Source organism: Lontra canadensis, unplaced genomic scaffold (assembly GCF_010015895.1).
Source record: "Lontra canadensis isolate GAN:19392208 unplaced genomic scaffold, GSC_riverotter_1.0 scaffold107, whole genome shotgun sequence".
Classification (NCBI taxonomy): Eukaryota; Metazoa; Chordata; class Mammalia; order Carnivora; family Mustelidae; genus Lontra; species Lontra canadensis.
In genome coordinates, this window is record NW_022631101.1 from 1,407,184 (window position 1) to 1,421,450 (window position 14,267).

A 14,267-nucleotide genomic window follows, 5' to 3' on the forward strand; every position below is an offset into this window, starting at 1 on the left:
AGAGTTTGCTTACCTTGTTCATCTTTATATCCCGAGATACATGCCTAGCACATAGTAGGTGCTCACTAAAGATTTATTAACAAGGCGCACACATGGGGATGGATTAGAGCTAAGGAGCTCTAATCTGGAAACTGGGGATGCATATGGCAGGTGCGGGGGTGGGATGGCTGCGAATGGATTGGGGATTGGGTGGTGTTAGATGCAGGATTAGGATTCTTTTTAAGGTTTTAGGTTTAGAACTCAGGCACAGCATCCCAGGTGTTAGGCCTGGGACAAGGGATCACTTGCCTAGGCAAAGTTGGGGTTGGTGTGGGATTAGGGTGGGGGCTGGGCTCAGGAATCCCTGCTTCTCTCTGGGCCCCAGGAAGGGCTCTGCAGACACTGAGGCTGGGGGAAGTGGGTCAGGGGTTAAGACTGCAAGGTCTGAAGGCCTCAGATCAAGGACTGGATTTGCTAGACAATGAGCCCTGGGAAAGGAGCTGCAGAGGACACCCTGTCCTCCGCAGGTCAGTGTGGATCATGGTAATCAGAAGAGGGTGAGTAGCTCTGGCTGGAACCAGCTGGTCTGTTGTGGGCAGTGATAGCTCTCAGCGCTCCTTTTCTTTTTTTTAATTTAATTTTTTATTGAGATATAATTCACATGCCATAAAATTTGCCCTTTGTCGGGAAGAAGCAGAGAGGGCTCTTTTTTTTTTTTTTTTTTTTTTTTTTAAGATTTTACTTACTGGGCCGCCTGGGTGGCTCAGTGGGTTAAGCCTCTGCTTAACTTGGGTTATGATCCAGTTATGATCTCAGGATCCTGGGATCGAGCCCCGGCATCATCGGGCTCTCTGCTCAGCAGGGAGCCTGGTTCCCCCGCTCTCTCTGCCTGCCTCTCTGCCTACTTGTGATCTCTTTTTCTCTATCAAATAAATAAATTAAAATTCTTTTAAAAAAAAGTTTACTTACTTATTTGTCAGAGAGAGAAAGCACAAGCAAGGGGGAGCCGCAGACAGAAGGAGAAACAGGTTTCCCACTGAGCAAGGAGCCTGAGGCAGGACTCCATCCCAAAACCCTAGAATCATGCCCTGAGCCAAAGGCAGACACTTAACCCACCGAGCCCCCACCCGAGCATCCCGGGGCAGAGAGAGAGATCTTAAGCAGATGATCCCACACCCAGTGGAGCCCCACACAGGGCTCAATCTTACCACCCTGAGATCATGGCCTGAACGGAAATCAGGAGTGGGTCGCTTAATGGAGCCCCTCAGATGCCCCTAAAATTCATCCTTTTAAAGTTCAGTGGTTTTGAGCATATTCACAAGGATGCAGCATCTGTCACCACTGTCTAAATCCAGAACATTTTCATACCTCAAAAAGAGACCTGTAACCCCGTTAGCAGCCCCTCCCCATTCTCCTTTGCTTCCAGCCCTGTGGATTTCCCTATTCCGGACATTCCACAGAAAAGGAACCATAGAGTCTTTTGCGTCGGGCTACTTTGGCTAAACGTCCTGTTTTTAAGGTTCACCATTTTGTAGCCTTCCCCCCGCAATCAACTTCATTTAGCCTCAGTCCCCGCATCTGGGGTGGGGCCCGTCCTAGGGTCTGGAGAGCCAGGGTGGGGCCTGAGGTGTGGTGGAGGTCAGGTGTGTGTAAGGAGGTGGTCTGCTGCCCCCTCGTGGTGCCTGGGGGAACTGCAGCTTTCCCTGCTAATCCTGGGAAGGAGTGACTCAGCTCCCCGAACCCATCCCCAAGACCCCACCTCTCACCCAGCAGAGCTCTCAGGATCTCAGAACTTCCAGAACACCAGCCTGAACTCCTCCCTCTCGGTGTCCCACCATCCCCGACACTCCTTGTGTACCATCTGCTGAGTAATAACAGTAATGTCATCAGCTTAGAAAGTTCTAATCTGTTCAAATGCATATAGTCTCGTTAATGTACCGCACACTGAGGTTGCTGCTATGATTTTGCAGGGACAGGAAGCCATAGTGGTTAAGAGCCCAAGTTCCAGAGTTTGGAAGCCCTCCGTTTCAAATCTCAGTCCTGCCGCTCACCAACCATGTGACCTTCACCATGTGATTTTTTTTTTTTTTTTAATTCTTAGGCTTTCTGTTCCCTCATGTGTAAGTGGGGCTGATAATCATGGTCCAACCTCACAGGGTGGCAGAAAGGATAAAGGGCTCAGAGCCTGGCACAAAGGAAGCCTCTGTCTATGTACCTGAGAGTTTCAACCAGTGGTAGATGAGCTGGTCAGAGTTTCACAACCAGCTCTCTGGGGGCCTGGGGGCAGGGGAGCCTTTATCTGTGGCATTTGCCAATTTCCACGGTGTAAATATCCCCACCATGACTAATTCCAGCTTGAATTCGGTGATGTCAAGCTACAGTGATGTCACTGAAAGTGTTTTTGGTGGGGGGAAGAGATGTGCAGTAGCACGTTATACGGTTGTATCTCTATGAACGTACAAGAGATGTAAATAACCTATGATCGCAGATAATAGTAAAATGTAGTAAAACCATTAAGTTATGATGAGTATTTATTCCCTTTGTTTTCGATATAATTTATTTAATTATGTGTTTGCATAATTTAATCTTTTATAATGGCTGTTTAACAACCAGTTCCAAGATTCCTGCGACTTTAACAGTCAGCTCACTCGGGCTGACTCCCAACACACTGCTGTTAGCATCACACCCCTATTTTAGAAAGGGAAACCGAGGCTGGAGAAGATGATCAGTCAGACAGGGGCAGGGCAGGACCCCATCCATCCAAGGGCTGTAGGATTCCGGGGCCAGGATGGGCTATGCAATGCCCCTCTTTCTTTCATCCCACCCGGGTCTAGAGGGCATGGGTGGTCCCCACAGTTCCGGATGACCTCAGCGAAGACCTTGCCTCTGTGGTTTTAGCTTGCCCATCCCAACAGCTGCTGAGCCCTGCAGGTGAATACTTACACAGGGCTCTTTGGCACCTGCTTCAACCCTGCCAGGAAGGCAGCATGTCGATCCTTCCCTCACCTTATAGATTGGGAAACTGAGGTTCTGCTCTGCGTCACAGAGCTATAGGGAGAGTCCTCAGACCCCAGATGGGGTGCACAGGATAGGAACCGGCTGTCACAACCTTGGGCTCTGGAGTGTTCTGGGAAGTGGGAGGCAGCATCGCTAGAGATGGTGGTCAGGGTTTCGCGGTGGCTCTGCCTAGCACACTGTGCCCCCAGCACCCTTAGTACTATGCTCCCAAGCAAGAACTTCCTGGGCCCCAAGACTGGAGACAGGGTGGGCTGGGAGGGAGAATGGGGACCACGCCGTCTGCCTGGCTCTCGTCCCTGGTGGCTTCTCTGCCTCTGTCTCTGTCTCCATTCTGTTCACAGGTCTCCGAGTCTCTGTCTCTCTTTGTCTCTTTTTGCCTCTCCCTCAGTCTCCGTGTGTGCGTCTCTCAGGCTTTGTCGCTCTCTGTGTCTCTGTTCTCTCTGAATTTCTCTTTGCGTGCGTCTCTTTCCCTGTTTTTCTCCTTCTTTCTTTCTCTTTTTGTCGCTCCGATCTTTTGGCTCCGTTGACATCTCTTTGTGTGTCTGGGCTTCTCCTCGCGTCTGTCCCTCTCTCCTGTGTCTCTTTGTCTCTCCCTATCTCTGCGTCTCTCGGTATCTTCCTCCGCGTCTCTGGCGCTGTGCCCTGGCGTTTCTCTCCCCTTCTCTTCCGGTGAATCTCTGCCCTCCTGTGAGAACACGCTCCCTACCGACGCGCCCAGACCTGCCTCCACCCCCAGAGCCCCCGGCTAGCCCGGGCCTGCGCCTTTAAGGGCCGGCGGCAGAGGGCGGGGTCTCAGCGGCCCCGCCCTACCCGCCCCTCCCCCTGACGTCCCTTCCTCCCCGGCCCCTCCACCGCCTCCCTCCGCCGCCGCCCGGGCCGGCTCCGCGCCCCCTCCCCGGCCCCCGCCCGCCCGCCTGCCCGCCGCCCCCATGGCGCCCCGGGCCCCCACTGCACTGGGCCACTAGGACCCTCGGCGTCCCCTTCCCTTCCCCGCCCTGCCCCCCTCTCCCGCGGCGCGAACCCCGGTGTCCACGGCGCCCAGCTTTTGAGCTCGCGTCCCCAGGCCAGCGGGGGGGGGAGGGGAAGAGAGGGGACCCCAGGACCCCCGCCCCCCCCACCCGGCCGCCCAGTCCCCCGGGACCCGGAGAAAATGTCTTCGCGGACGGCTCTGGCCCCGGGCAACGATCGGAACTCGGACACGGTGAGTGGGGCCCGGCCCCTTGGGGAGCGCCGGTCGGGTTCAGTCGCGGAACCCCTCGTCCTGGTGTGCCTCTCGCTGCGCGAGCTCCTACCTTCATTCCCCGGGCCCGGCCCGGCTTGCCACCTCCCGACCCTCGCCTGGACTTCCAGGCCTCTCGACCCTCCCCCACTCCAGCTCAGCCCGACCCCAGGGGCGCCCCTCTCTCGGGACCCCCTCTTGTCCCTCTGCAGACCGCTTCCGCTCGGGTCTCCTCCCTCCAGGAAGCCCCCTCCTCTGCCTTCCAGGAGCCCCTCCCTTCTCCGGCGTGTTCTTAAGCCCCTTCCCCTCCTGGCCGCCCGCATCCGACAACTCGCCCCCTCCTGGATTTTCGGGGCCCTTGACCCCAAGGCCCGGCCCTGGTCCTCTTCCAGGAAAGCCTGGCCCAGTCCGGCCTCTGGCTCGGCCTTCCCCATCTGGATGTGGGTGCCTGCTCCCCAGGAGCCCCCCTCTTCTCATTCTCAGCCCTCCGCCCCTCTGGTTCCTCCCGGATCCTGTGGGCACCCCCTCACAGGAAGCGGGTTTCCACCTTTTCCTGGGCCCAGGGCCCTTTCTAGCTTGTTCAAGGTCTCTCCACTCCCAGGCCTGGCCCCTATCTTCCAAGGAGCCCTGTCCCTGGATTCCCAGTACAGCGCCCCCCTTCCCCACTGCCCCCCTGGACCCTCTCTGAGCTCTTCTCCCAGGCAGTCTTGGCCTCCAACTTCCAGGCCCCTAGCCTAGTCTGGGATTTCTAGGCCCTGGACTAGTCTGACTCCAGGCCTCATCCTCCCTGTATCAACTCTTCAGCATCTGGCAAGCCCCCTCCCCAAGCCCCCAACTCCTTGATCCCCTCCTGGGCCAGGAGCGTCCTCCCAGGATACTACCTCTTCCTCTCATCCCCAGGTCCCCAGCCCTTCTGCCCCAGGGCCTTCCTCTTCCTTACCAGGGTGGTCTGGCCTCCCAGGGAAACCCCCCTCCTCAGCTTCAGAGGCCTCTCCCGTCTCACAAGGCTGGGCCCCAGCTCCTTCTTCCAGGAGACTCCGGGACTTAAAGCCTGGGGTCTTGCCCTGGCTGTAAGCCCTCTTCTCTTGGGGTCTGTCTGCTGGAGACCTCCTCCCCAAGTTTCTGGGCCCTTTTGACCTCCACAAGGCTTAGGTTTTCTTCTTCTGGGCTGCCCTCTGCCCAGAAGACCCTTCTCCAAGACTCGCATGCTCCTGGACCTTTCTCTTCTTCCAAAGACTAGAAAGTCCTAGAAACCCCCTCCTTTAACTTCTAGGAGTTTCCTCAGCTCCTCTGAGTTCCACTGCCCCATGGCTTTAACCTTTTCCACTATTCCCAGGCCCCTGTCCCTGTACCACAGCCTAGAACAATCCTGGGAGGGGAGGACCCCCCCATCTCCCCAGTTTCTCATTACTCTCAGCCCTTCTAAAGGGCCTTCCCCCACCCCCAGCTGGGGTCTTTGTTCCTTTTCCCCTAGGCCTCTGCCAGGTCCCTGCACCCCTACCCAGCCACCCTCACTCCAGATCCCCTACCAGAAAGACTGATCTCCGTCCCTTCATCCTGCAAGACCCTCCCTCATAGGGAGCCCCACCACCGCCACCACCACAGACCACACCCGACAGGCCAGACTCTGATTTGGAGTCTCTGCTGAGATCCCCACCCTTCCCCCCAAGTCCCTCAGAAAGTGCCAGGGAGCCCACGGGCCCGGGTTCAAATGCTGGCTCTCTCTGCCAGCCGGTTTGCGCTGTGTCCTCCTACCGCTGCTTCCTTTCTGAGCCTCAGTTTCCTGCTCCGAAAAATGGGGATGATCCCTTGAGTCCCTTGGAGGGGGAAGCCTGGCTCATGGGCCGTGCTCCACACCTGTCCCACGGCTGTTGTGAGGAAGGCTGTGAGTCAGAGGGGCCGTGCCTTCTCCACCTGGGGCTGTCATCGGTTGTGGCTAGAGTTCATGGATCCCCTCCCTGCTCCAAGCCTCAGTTTATCTCGAAATAGGGTTGATGGAAGCATCTCCCTGTTAGGACTGTTTTTGGGAGCCAAGGAGATAATGTGAGTAAGAAGTGCTTGTCGCTGCACTCGGATTGTTGCTGTGATTTTTCTGATAAGCATGGGTTCAAATCTAGTTTCTGGCCCTTCCTAGCTGTGTGACCTCAGGCAAGTGATGTCACCACTGTGAGCCTCCGCATCCTTATCCGTAAAATGGGGCTCCTCAGAGCACTTCCTCCTCTTTCCTGGTCCGGACTTGTGCGTGGTGGGCATTTGGGGGGGGGCCAGTCCCCTTCTCTCCTCTTGTCTCTTGTCCTCCCAACTCGTGTGTAAGTCCCGCTTGTCTGTCCTGCCTCGGGCTCACCTCTCCCTCTGGAACTGGAGGTCGCAGGCTCTTCTCCTGCTCCCCGCCGCCCCGTCACCATGACGACAGCCATGTGGGGGTCATGCCCCCCCACCCCAAGTTCCAGGGCTCCCCCCACCACCTTGGAACTCTCTGGAGGTTCCCTAGCAACAGGCTCTGGTGTTGGGGCGCCAGCCCGCCAGCCCGCCAGCCCGCCAGCCGGGCGGTAAGGAGGGAGCCGGGCCAGCTGGTGGTGCCAGCCAATTTTAGCTCCCGCCCCCGGCCCCTGGGGGGCTCTGTCACCCACTGCCCCAGCCACCCCTTGCAGGGGTCCCTCAAGCATGCTGCTTTCAGTGGGGTACCAGCCCACCCCCAGTTTGGCTCCCCTGGTGCCACCTGATGGGGGTTCTTCTCCAAGCCCTTATCTCCGTGGGGATCAGGGGCCTTAGCGGCCAGGATCTCCACCTCCCTGCCCGCCCTCTTCTCCTGGGAGGAGACCTGAGGTTGTGAGGAGCCCAGTGGGATGTGGGAAAGAGCTCAGCATTCAGGAGCCAGCAGGCCTGGGATCGAATCCCTAGCCTTCTGCTTCTCTGCCCTGTGACCTTGGCCGAGGTGCTCACTGCCTCAACCTTGAGGGAGGGGTCCCTGTCTGGAGAGTGTGGATGGTTACTGGATCCTGGTGGGAGGTCCCCCGGTGAGGGCACCGTGGGTGGCAATCCTTCTGCGCCTCGGGGAAACTGTGTGACCTTGACAGGATACCTTCTCTCTCCAAGCCTCAGTTTCTCCTCTGGAGGGTGAGGAGGTAGGTTCCGCCCTCAGTGGGCTCCCAGGGGAATTAAATGGAGATGAGGTGCTTACTAGCCCAAGCCTTGGCCCGTAGTAAAAGCAGTGTAATAAAAACATGTAGGAGTGTGAGTCAGTGCGATACGGTGATGGTGAGGGACAGCAGCTCTGGGGTAAACTCTGTCCTGCTCCAGGCTTCAGTTTCCCTCCCTTAAGAAGGGGATGGTGACCGAATCAGACATCAACCCTGTTAAGTAGCCATGCGGATTCCCTGTTGCCTACCTGGCCTTTCTTCTCCTCGGCTCCCTTTGTCTTCCTGCTTCCCACCCCTGCCCTGGGGAAGGCACGGGGTGGGGGGGGCATGGGGGGGCCGCCTGGGTCTGAGCAGAGCCCCCTGGGCTGGGGCCTCTGGCTCCCTCCACCGCCCCCACCCTGGGCTCCAGCCCAGCGCTGAGCGGGAGGCATAGTCCCTGGGGCTCACAATCAGGACAGGGCAGCCTGGAGCAGGCTGTGACCTGTGGGGGAGAGCCTAGGAGGGACAGGACGGCAGGAACGGAACGTCTGGGACAGATGGGAGCATGGGCGTGGGAGACGCAGCGGTTCCCAGGGTGGTGGTGCAGGGCACGGGGGAGGCCCCTGTGTTTCCACAGGAGGAAGGTAACAGTGCGGGGCTGGAAGGTCAGGGCACAATGAAAGAGTGTTGGTTACAGTGTTTGGAGTGGAATTTGGGGCAAGAAGAATTGCGAGAAAATGTTAGGGGCAGTAAGCTGGTAATAAAATGCTGCTCTTGGGGTTCAGAGTAGAATCGGGGGGCGCAGACAGGGAGGTGAGGGGTGACCCAGGATATGTCAAGAGCTGCGAGAGACCGGGGGTGGAGTTGGACCCAGATTGAGGACACGGGTTGGGAGAGAGGGACACGGCATTTGGAAGAAAATACTGTGGTCCCAGCGCCTGGAGAGGACGTTGCAGGGAGACTGACTTGGAGGGGAGCGAGGAGGAGCCTGATGTCTGGGACCCCGGATGCTGCAGAGTCGGGGGGTGGCCCAGCCTTTGTGTTCTTGGAGACATCCTCTTGTAGAGAGATTTGGGGGACCCCCAAAGGCAGCGTGCTTCCCTCTGGCCTGGGTTTGGGAAGGACCACGAAGGGGCCAGTGGCCACAGCTGGAGTCAAGTGGCCCAGCCCCCGGGAGGCCCCCACTCCCCGGAGCCCCCGAAGGCAGGATCGGATGGGCGCTGCCCACCACTCACTCTTCGTCTCCCCTGTCCAGCATGGCACCTTGGGCAGTGGCCGCTCCTCAGACAAGGGACCGTCCTGGTCCAGCCGCTCCCTGGGTGCCCGCTGCCGGAATTCCATCGCCTCCTGTCCCGAGGAGCAGCCCCACGTGGGCAACTACCGCCTGCTGAGAACCATCGGGAAGGGCAACTTTGCCAAAGTCAAGCTGGCCCGGCACATCCTCACCGGCCGGGAGGTGAGTCGGGGTGATGGGTGGGGGGCGGGGCACGGGTGTGTGGGAGGTGGGGCGAGGTCAGACTTGGCCCTCGTTGCTTTGCTTCCTGACCTCAGGTGAGTCCCTGACTCTCCCTGGGACAGGTCAAGACATCTCAGGATTGTCCAGAAGAGTCCAAGTAGAATTGGGTTACCGTGGGAATTGCATGTAGATGAGGTCCTTATTAGCCCAGGACTTGGCCCGTAGTAAAGGCTGTTTAATTAAAAAAAAAAAAAAAATGATGTGGGTGCCTGGCGGGCCCATCAGTAGAACATGTGACTCTTGATCTCCGGGTCATGAGTTCGAGCCCCACATTGGGCCTGAAGCTTTAAAAAATTTAAAAAATGATGTGGCAGTGTGAGGTGATGGTGTAGGACATCAGCTCTAGAGTAAACCATGTCCACCTCTGGGCCTCAGTTTCCCCACTTCAAAAGAGGGATGATGGTGCCATGCTCATTTAATATCAGCCATGGTCCCTGATTGTCGGGGACTCTCAGATCACAGGTGTTCTGTTTCTAAGAATTCACATGGCTTTTGTTTCTAAACCCGGGCCACCTCCCTATGGCGGTGGTAGGCTTTGCTTCCATCAGGTCTTACCGAAATCTTCATGAGACCACTCACCGGAGTTCTCAACCCCCCGCAGTCCCTTTCTCCTGGCCTCCAGAGTAGGGCAGCATTACCACACCCACACAGACCTTGTAACCTAGATACGAAGCCTCTCACTCACACGGGGTGGTGGGGTATGACTCCTCTGTTCCCCTTTAATTTTAGAGGACATGGCTGGAACAATTTCCCCCACCTTGGGCGACCTGTCTCCTGCCCGTATGCCATCCAGACACACAAAAGACACCAGGTCCCTATGGTTTTATAGGCACATTCTACCAAACATTCTGAGTTTATGCCCATCCTTCCAGAGACTAACGAAAGGGGTCCCACAGCCCAGCTCACTCTAAGTGCTGGCTGGACGATGACCAAGACGTCCAAATGAGACACGAATGCCGTTACGGGCTGGCCTGACTTGTGGACATAGATCCAAAAATCTGAAACAAAATATCAGCAGAGAGCCTCGGCGCATCAGTTAAAGAAAGCGGTGCGATGACGGAGCTGGGTTCATCGCAGGAACGCACAGTTCTTTTGAAATGGACAATTCATTCGTCTACTTTGCCACATTCCCAGATTCGAGGAGGGAAGCCGTACAGTTGTCTCAATACTGGCATGAAAAGTGCTTGACAAAATTAAAAACCCGTTCGTGAGGATATGAGGAAAGCTAATGAGCCCTCTCCCGCATGGAGAACACACAGTTCCCCTTGTGTGCATCTTGAACTTGATTCTGGGGCCTTCCTAGGGGACCAGCTTCTAAGGAAACAGGGCAGGATTCTATAATCCAGGGGATCTGGGGGTGGCCCCAAAACCCTTTGGGAAAGCTAGACAGCTAGAGCTGAGGCCCCTTACTACTGAAAACCTTGCGGGGCTCTGCCAAAGTGCAATTCAAAGTAAAAACAACCCCACTGCAGGGTACATACAAGGAGAGTTCATTAACTTTCTGATTCTTTCCCCATGGTGACTGCTCAAAGCTCTTTTAAAACTAGGGGTGCCTACCTGGCTCAGTTGGAAGAGCATGCCTCTCTTGATCTTAGGGTCATGAGTTCAAACCCCACATTGGGTGTAGAGATTACTTAAAAAAAATTTTTTTAATGAATTATATATTTTTTTCTTCAGTTTTAAATGTTTATGACGTATCGTGATCAGGCTGCATGATTCAAATCCCAGCCCACAGACTTCCTAGCCATGTAACCTTTGCCAACTACCTGGACAGTTTTGTGCCTCAGTTTCCCAGTTTGTAAGATGGGGATAATGCTCGCATCTCTACTGTGAGGATCGAAAGAGTTCTTGTTTGTAAAGCACATGGACTGAGGCCTGGTGACGCCTTGGGAAATGTGAGCTGGTTACTTATTATTTTACAGTTCAGGCATTCAAGACAAGGAAGACGTGCTAGGCGATTGGTCTGAGGTGCTCTCACAAAGGGGGCCCCAAAAAGGTCTCACTCTCACACACGTTCACACAGGCTCTGCTGTGGAATAAGGATGTTTCCCTGTAGAAGTCAGGGAGCGCTGGTCACAGTGTCAACAGCTTGTGCAAAGGCCCTGAGGCCTAGATCTCTGATCCACCAGGAATGGTCCTGATTGAGGGCTTCCTGTGAGAGGAGGCAGAAGAAGGATACCCCTGGGTGATCTGAGTTGAGAGGGCCTTTCCCAGCTCGAGCCCTTGGCTCTTTGATCTTTTACCCCTTCCTTCCACCTCCAGGTCGCCATCAAGATCATTGACAAAACCCAGCTGAACCCCAGCAGCCTGCAGAAAGTGAGGCCTAGGGAGAGGGAGGGGGTTCGGGACAAGGTTGGGAAGAGGGTCATCGAAAGCGCCCACCCTCATCTTTCTCTTTCTTCTTCTCTGGCCACGCCCAGCTGTTCCGCGAAGTCCGCATCATGAAGGGCCTAAACCATCCCAACATCGGTGAGGAGGGGAAGAGCGTGGCCTCAGAGGCTACCAGCTGGGGCACTTGGGCAGAGGAGAGAGTTGGGGGAGAGAAGAGCTGGCTGTTTTCACAGTTAGAAATACCTGTTTTCTCTGAGCAGTATTGCTGCTCACTGGCTGTGTGACCTTGGGCAAGTCACTTAACCTCTCTGGGCTTCAGTTACCTCCTCTGGAGTGGGGTTTATAAGAGGGCCTACTTCAGGGTCACTATGGGGATTGGTTAAGAGTGAGCATTCAAAACACTCCACTCAGAGCTCAGCTGGGGGGGCTGATCTGATTACCGTCAGCGGTAAGGACTGCCCTTGTCCTCATGAGGCAGAAGGGAGACAGGATTTAGCCTGGTCTGGATGTGGTCACAACATTTATTCATCCACACGTTTGTTCACTCCGGAAGCGTTAATTGAGTGGCTGCTTTATGCCCCCAGCATCTGCCCTAAGCAGGGAAGAAAACGGACACAAATCTCGGCCTCATAGAGCCGACTTTCTTATGAGAGAGAGTAGGAAAGGTGGTAAAGCAAGGCTGAGCAGTTTGGAAAATCTTGCCATCAGTAGGGAGCCATGGAGTGTTCTGGAGTAAGGAGTGTTCTGGTCAGCACATGTGTAGTTACAGAGTGTGGGGGTGGGGAGGGGTCTCTTCCCACATAACCCTGCTCCCCCCTCCCCTCCCCGGGTCCTCACAGTGAAGCTCTTCGAGGTGATCGAAACGGAGAAGACGCTATACCTGGTGATGGAATACGCAAGTGCCGGTGAGGCATCCCTCCCCGCCCTGCCCCCTGCGCCTCCCACGCCCCTCGCTGACCCCGCTTGGCCTCTGCCCTGCAGGAGAAGTGTTTGACTACCTCGTGTCCCACGGCCGCATGAAGGAGAAGGAAGCTCGAGCCAAGTTCCGACAGGTGGGGGCGGTCACGGCCGCCTGCAGGACAGGGCGGGGTGGGGGGGTTGGGTCTGGGGGCGTAAGTCCAAGTGTCTGCGAGCGGGCAGTCACCTAGGTGTGAGGATGCCGTGGTGCAGGTGCCCGACGTGTGGGTGCGAGGGTGGGCGCGGTGTGCAGGAGTGTGGCTGACAGGTGCCAGGGTCCCGAAGCGTGTGAGGGGAGCAGTGTGGTTGAGGCGTGAGGGCAGTAGGTGTGTGGGAACCCAAACACGTGGGGTATAGCTATGTGGGTAGAGGGTATGCGTGAGGGGGCCCAGGGGTCTGGCTAAGGGGTGTGAGGGTCTAATGGGGGCAGGGATTTGAGCCAGGGTGTTGGTCCACGGCCGTCCAGATGTCCTGATGGGGCTATACTGGGTGTGTTGGGGCCGAGTGTCTCTCTGTGGGTATGTGTGTGTTTCCAGATGGGAAGTCCAGAGGGGACCCGTTGTGATGTCCTGGGTCCGGGGACGCTGCCGGAAGGGTGTCCAGAGGTCTGAGGATATCTGGGTGTCTGAGTGGGGATGCGGGTCTCTGCGTGTCCTGTGGCGTTGCCCACTGTGATTAAAAAGGAGTTTGAGGCCCCAGTATCTCGGCCTTGTGCCTAGGGGAGGCCTGGGGCCCTGGGTCTTGGTTGTGAGGAGGTTCATGGGGTCGGAGAAAGGCGAAGGGCTTTGGGGCCACCAGTAACTGACCTTCTTTTCCCTCCCCTCCAGATAGTATCGGCTGTGCACTACTGTCACCAGAAAAACATTGTACACAGGGACCTGAAGGTGAGCCCCACCCCTCCACAGCACCGCAAGTTCCCCACCTCAGCCCACAGACCCCCCTCCCCACTTGTCCCTAGTCCTGCTTCCAGTCCCCTGGGGATTCCCTATAGCCTTCACATTCCCCCGCTTCTCTCCCTGTGCCCCTCCCTCAGCATCCAGGGCCCCTTGACTCTTTCCCCAGCTTTTGTGGCAGAGGAAGACCAGCAGATGGGGGAGCAGGTAGGGAGGTGGAGGCAGGAGGAGACAACAAAGAAAAAGAAACAAAATGTCCTAGGACGCCTCACACGATTACGTGCATGCTGAAAAAGGACACAGGACGTGATAAAGTGTTCACCCCTCTCAGAGTCTCTGGAGCCTTGGCATCTCTCAGACTTCAGGACATTCAGGAACCTTCTAGAACTGTGGTTTTAGAGCCCCAGAGTCACATGGCCTCTGGGTCTTAACACCTTAGGCATCTCCGAACTGGAGAAGGACCTTTGAGAGAGAGAGATCGAGCCCCTGGGGCTAGCTCGTGGGGTGAGGGGTGGGAGGAGGGACTCAGCCCACCTGGACCCCCCCACCACACACCTCCCACTCTGAGAGAACCACACGTTTCAGGGCTTCTTGACCCAGACAAGAGAGAGAAACATTTGTCCTGCTCAGTCGAGTTGCCTTGACTCCCCGTATCTGGAGCACCTCCTGCGTGCTGGGTGCTGTACCTTAAGGAAGGTCTCAAGGTATCTCTAGTGAAGGACCGGGTTTGTTTTACTATTTTCAATTCCCAGTCTGCTGTGAAAAATTCTTTTGGGAAGTACAATAAAAATGAAGTGGGGGAGAAAAAAAGTCCAAAATACAAGACCAATTTTTGAAATTATTACTACATTAAAAAAAAAAAAAAAGCCCACACAAATCCATTATCAGATCGTAGAAGTTTCTAGACACACTTCCTCTGTCTGCCCTGACCCTCTGAGAAAGCCCCTCTGGGCTTGGGGGTTTGCCATCACCTGATCACCTGGAGGAGGCACGCCCCCTGGTGGACAGTTCTGGAAGTGGTTGAAAGGGACTTCGGGGATCTGGTTAGCGCGCGCAATGGGGGAGCCAGCCTGAGGGACCCACCCAGGCAGGGGTTCGTGGCTGGGTGGCAGAGCCTCAAACAGCAGGAAGATAAGTGTCAGCCCTGAGCAAGGCTGAGATGCCATTATGTTGAGGAGTGGGTGGAGGGGGTTCTCTGCCCCTGTTGGGTTGGAGGTGGGGAAGGGAGGTAGGGA

At 56.2% G+C, this 14,267-nt stretch overlaps 1 protein-coding gene across 2 annotated transcripts in view; it reads left to right on the top strand.

Moving 5' to 3' along the window:
* Window positions 1–3,902: 3,902 nt before the first annotated feature.
* The window catches only part of MARK4 (microtubule affinity regulating kinase 4), a 28,148-nt gene continuing 17,783 nt past the window's right edge, over window positions 3,903–14,267 (top strand). For both annotated transcript variants that reach the window (XM_032838948.1, XM_032838949.1), the window contains exons 1-7: window positions 3,903–4,198; window positions 8,591–8,791; window positions 11,114–11,167; window positions 11,272–11,320; window positions 12,022–12,087; window positions 12,164–12,234; window positions 12,967–13,023. In XM_032838948.1, coding sequence (XP_032694839.1) covers window positions 4,148–4,198; window positions 8,591–8,791; window positions 11,114–11,167; window positions 11,272–11,320; window positions 12,022–12,087; window positions 12,164–12,234; window positions 12,967–13,023 — 549 coding nt within the window. In that variant the 5' untranslated portion in view covers window positions 3,903–4,147. The remainder of the gene's footprint in view (window positions 4,199–8,590; window positions 8,792–11,113; window positions 11,168–11,271; window positions 11,321–12,021; window positions 12,088–12,163; window positions 12,235–12,966; window positions 13,024–14,267) is intronic.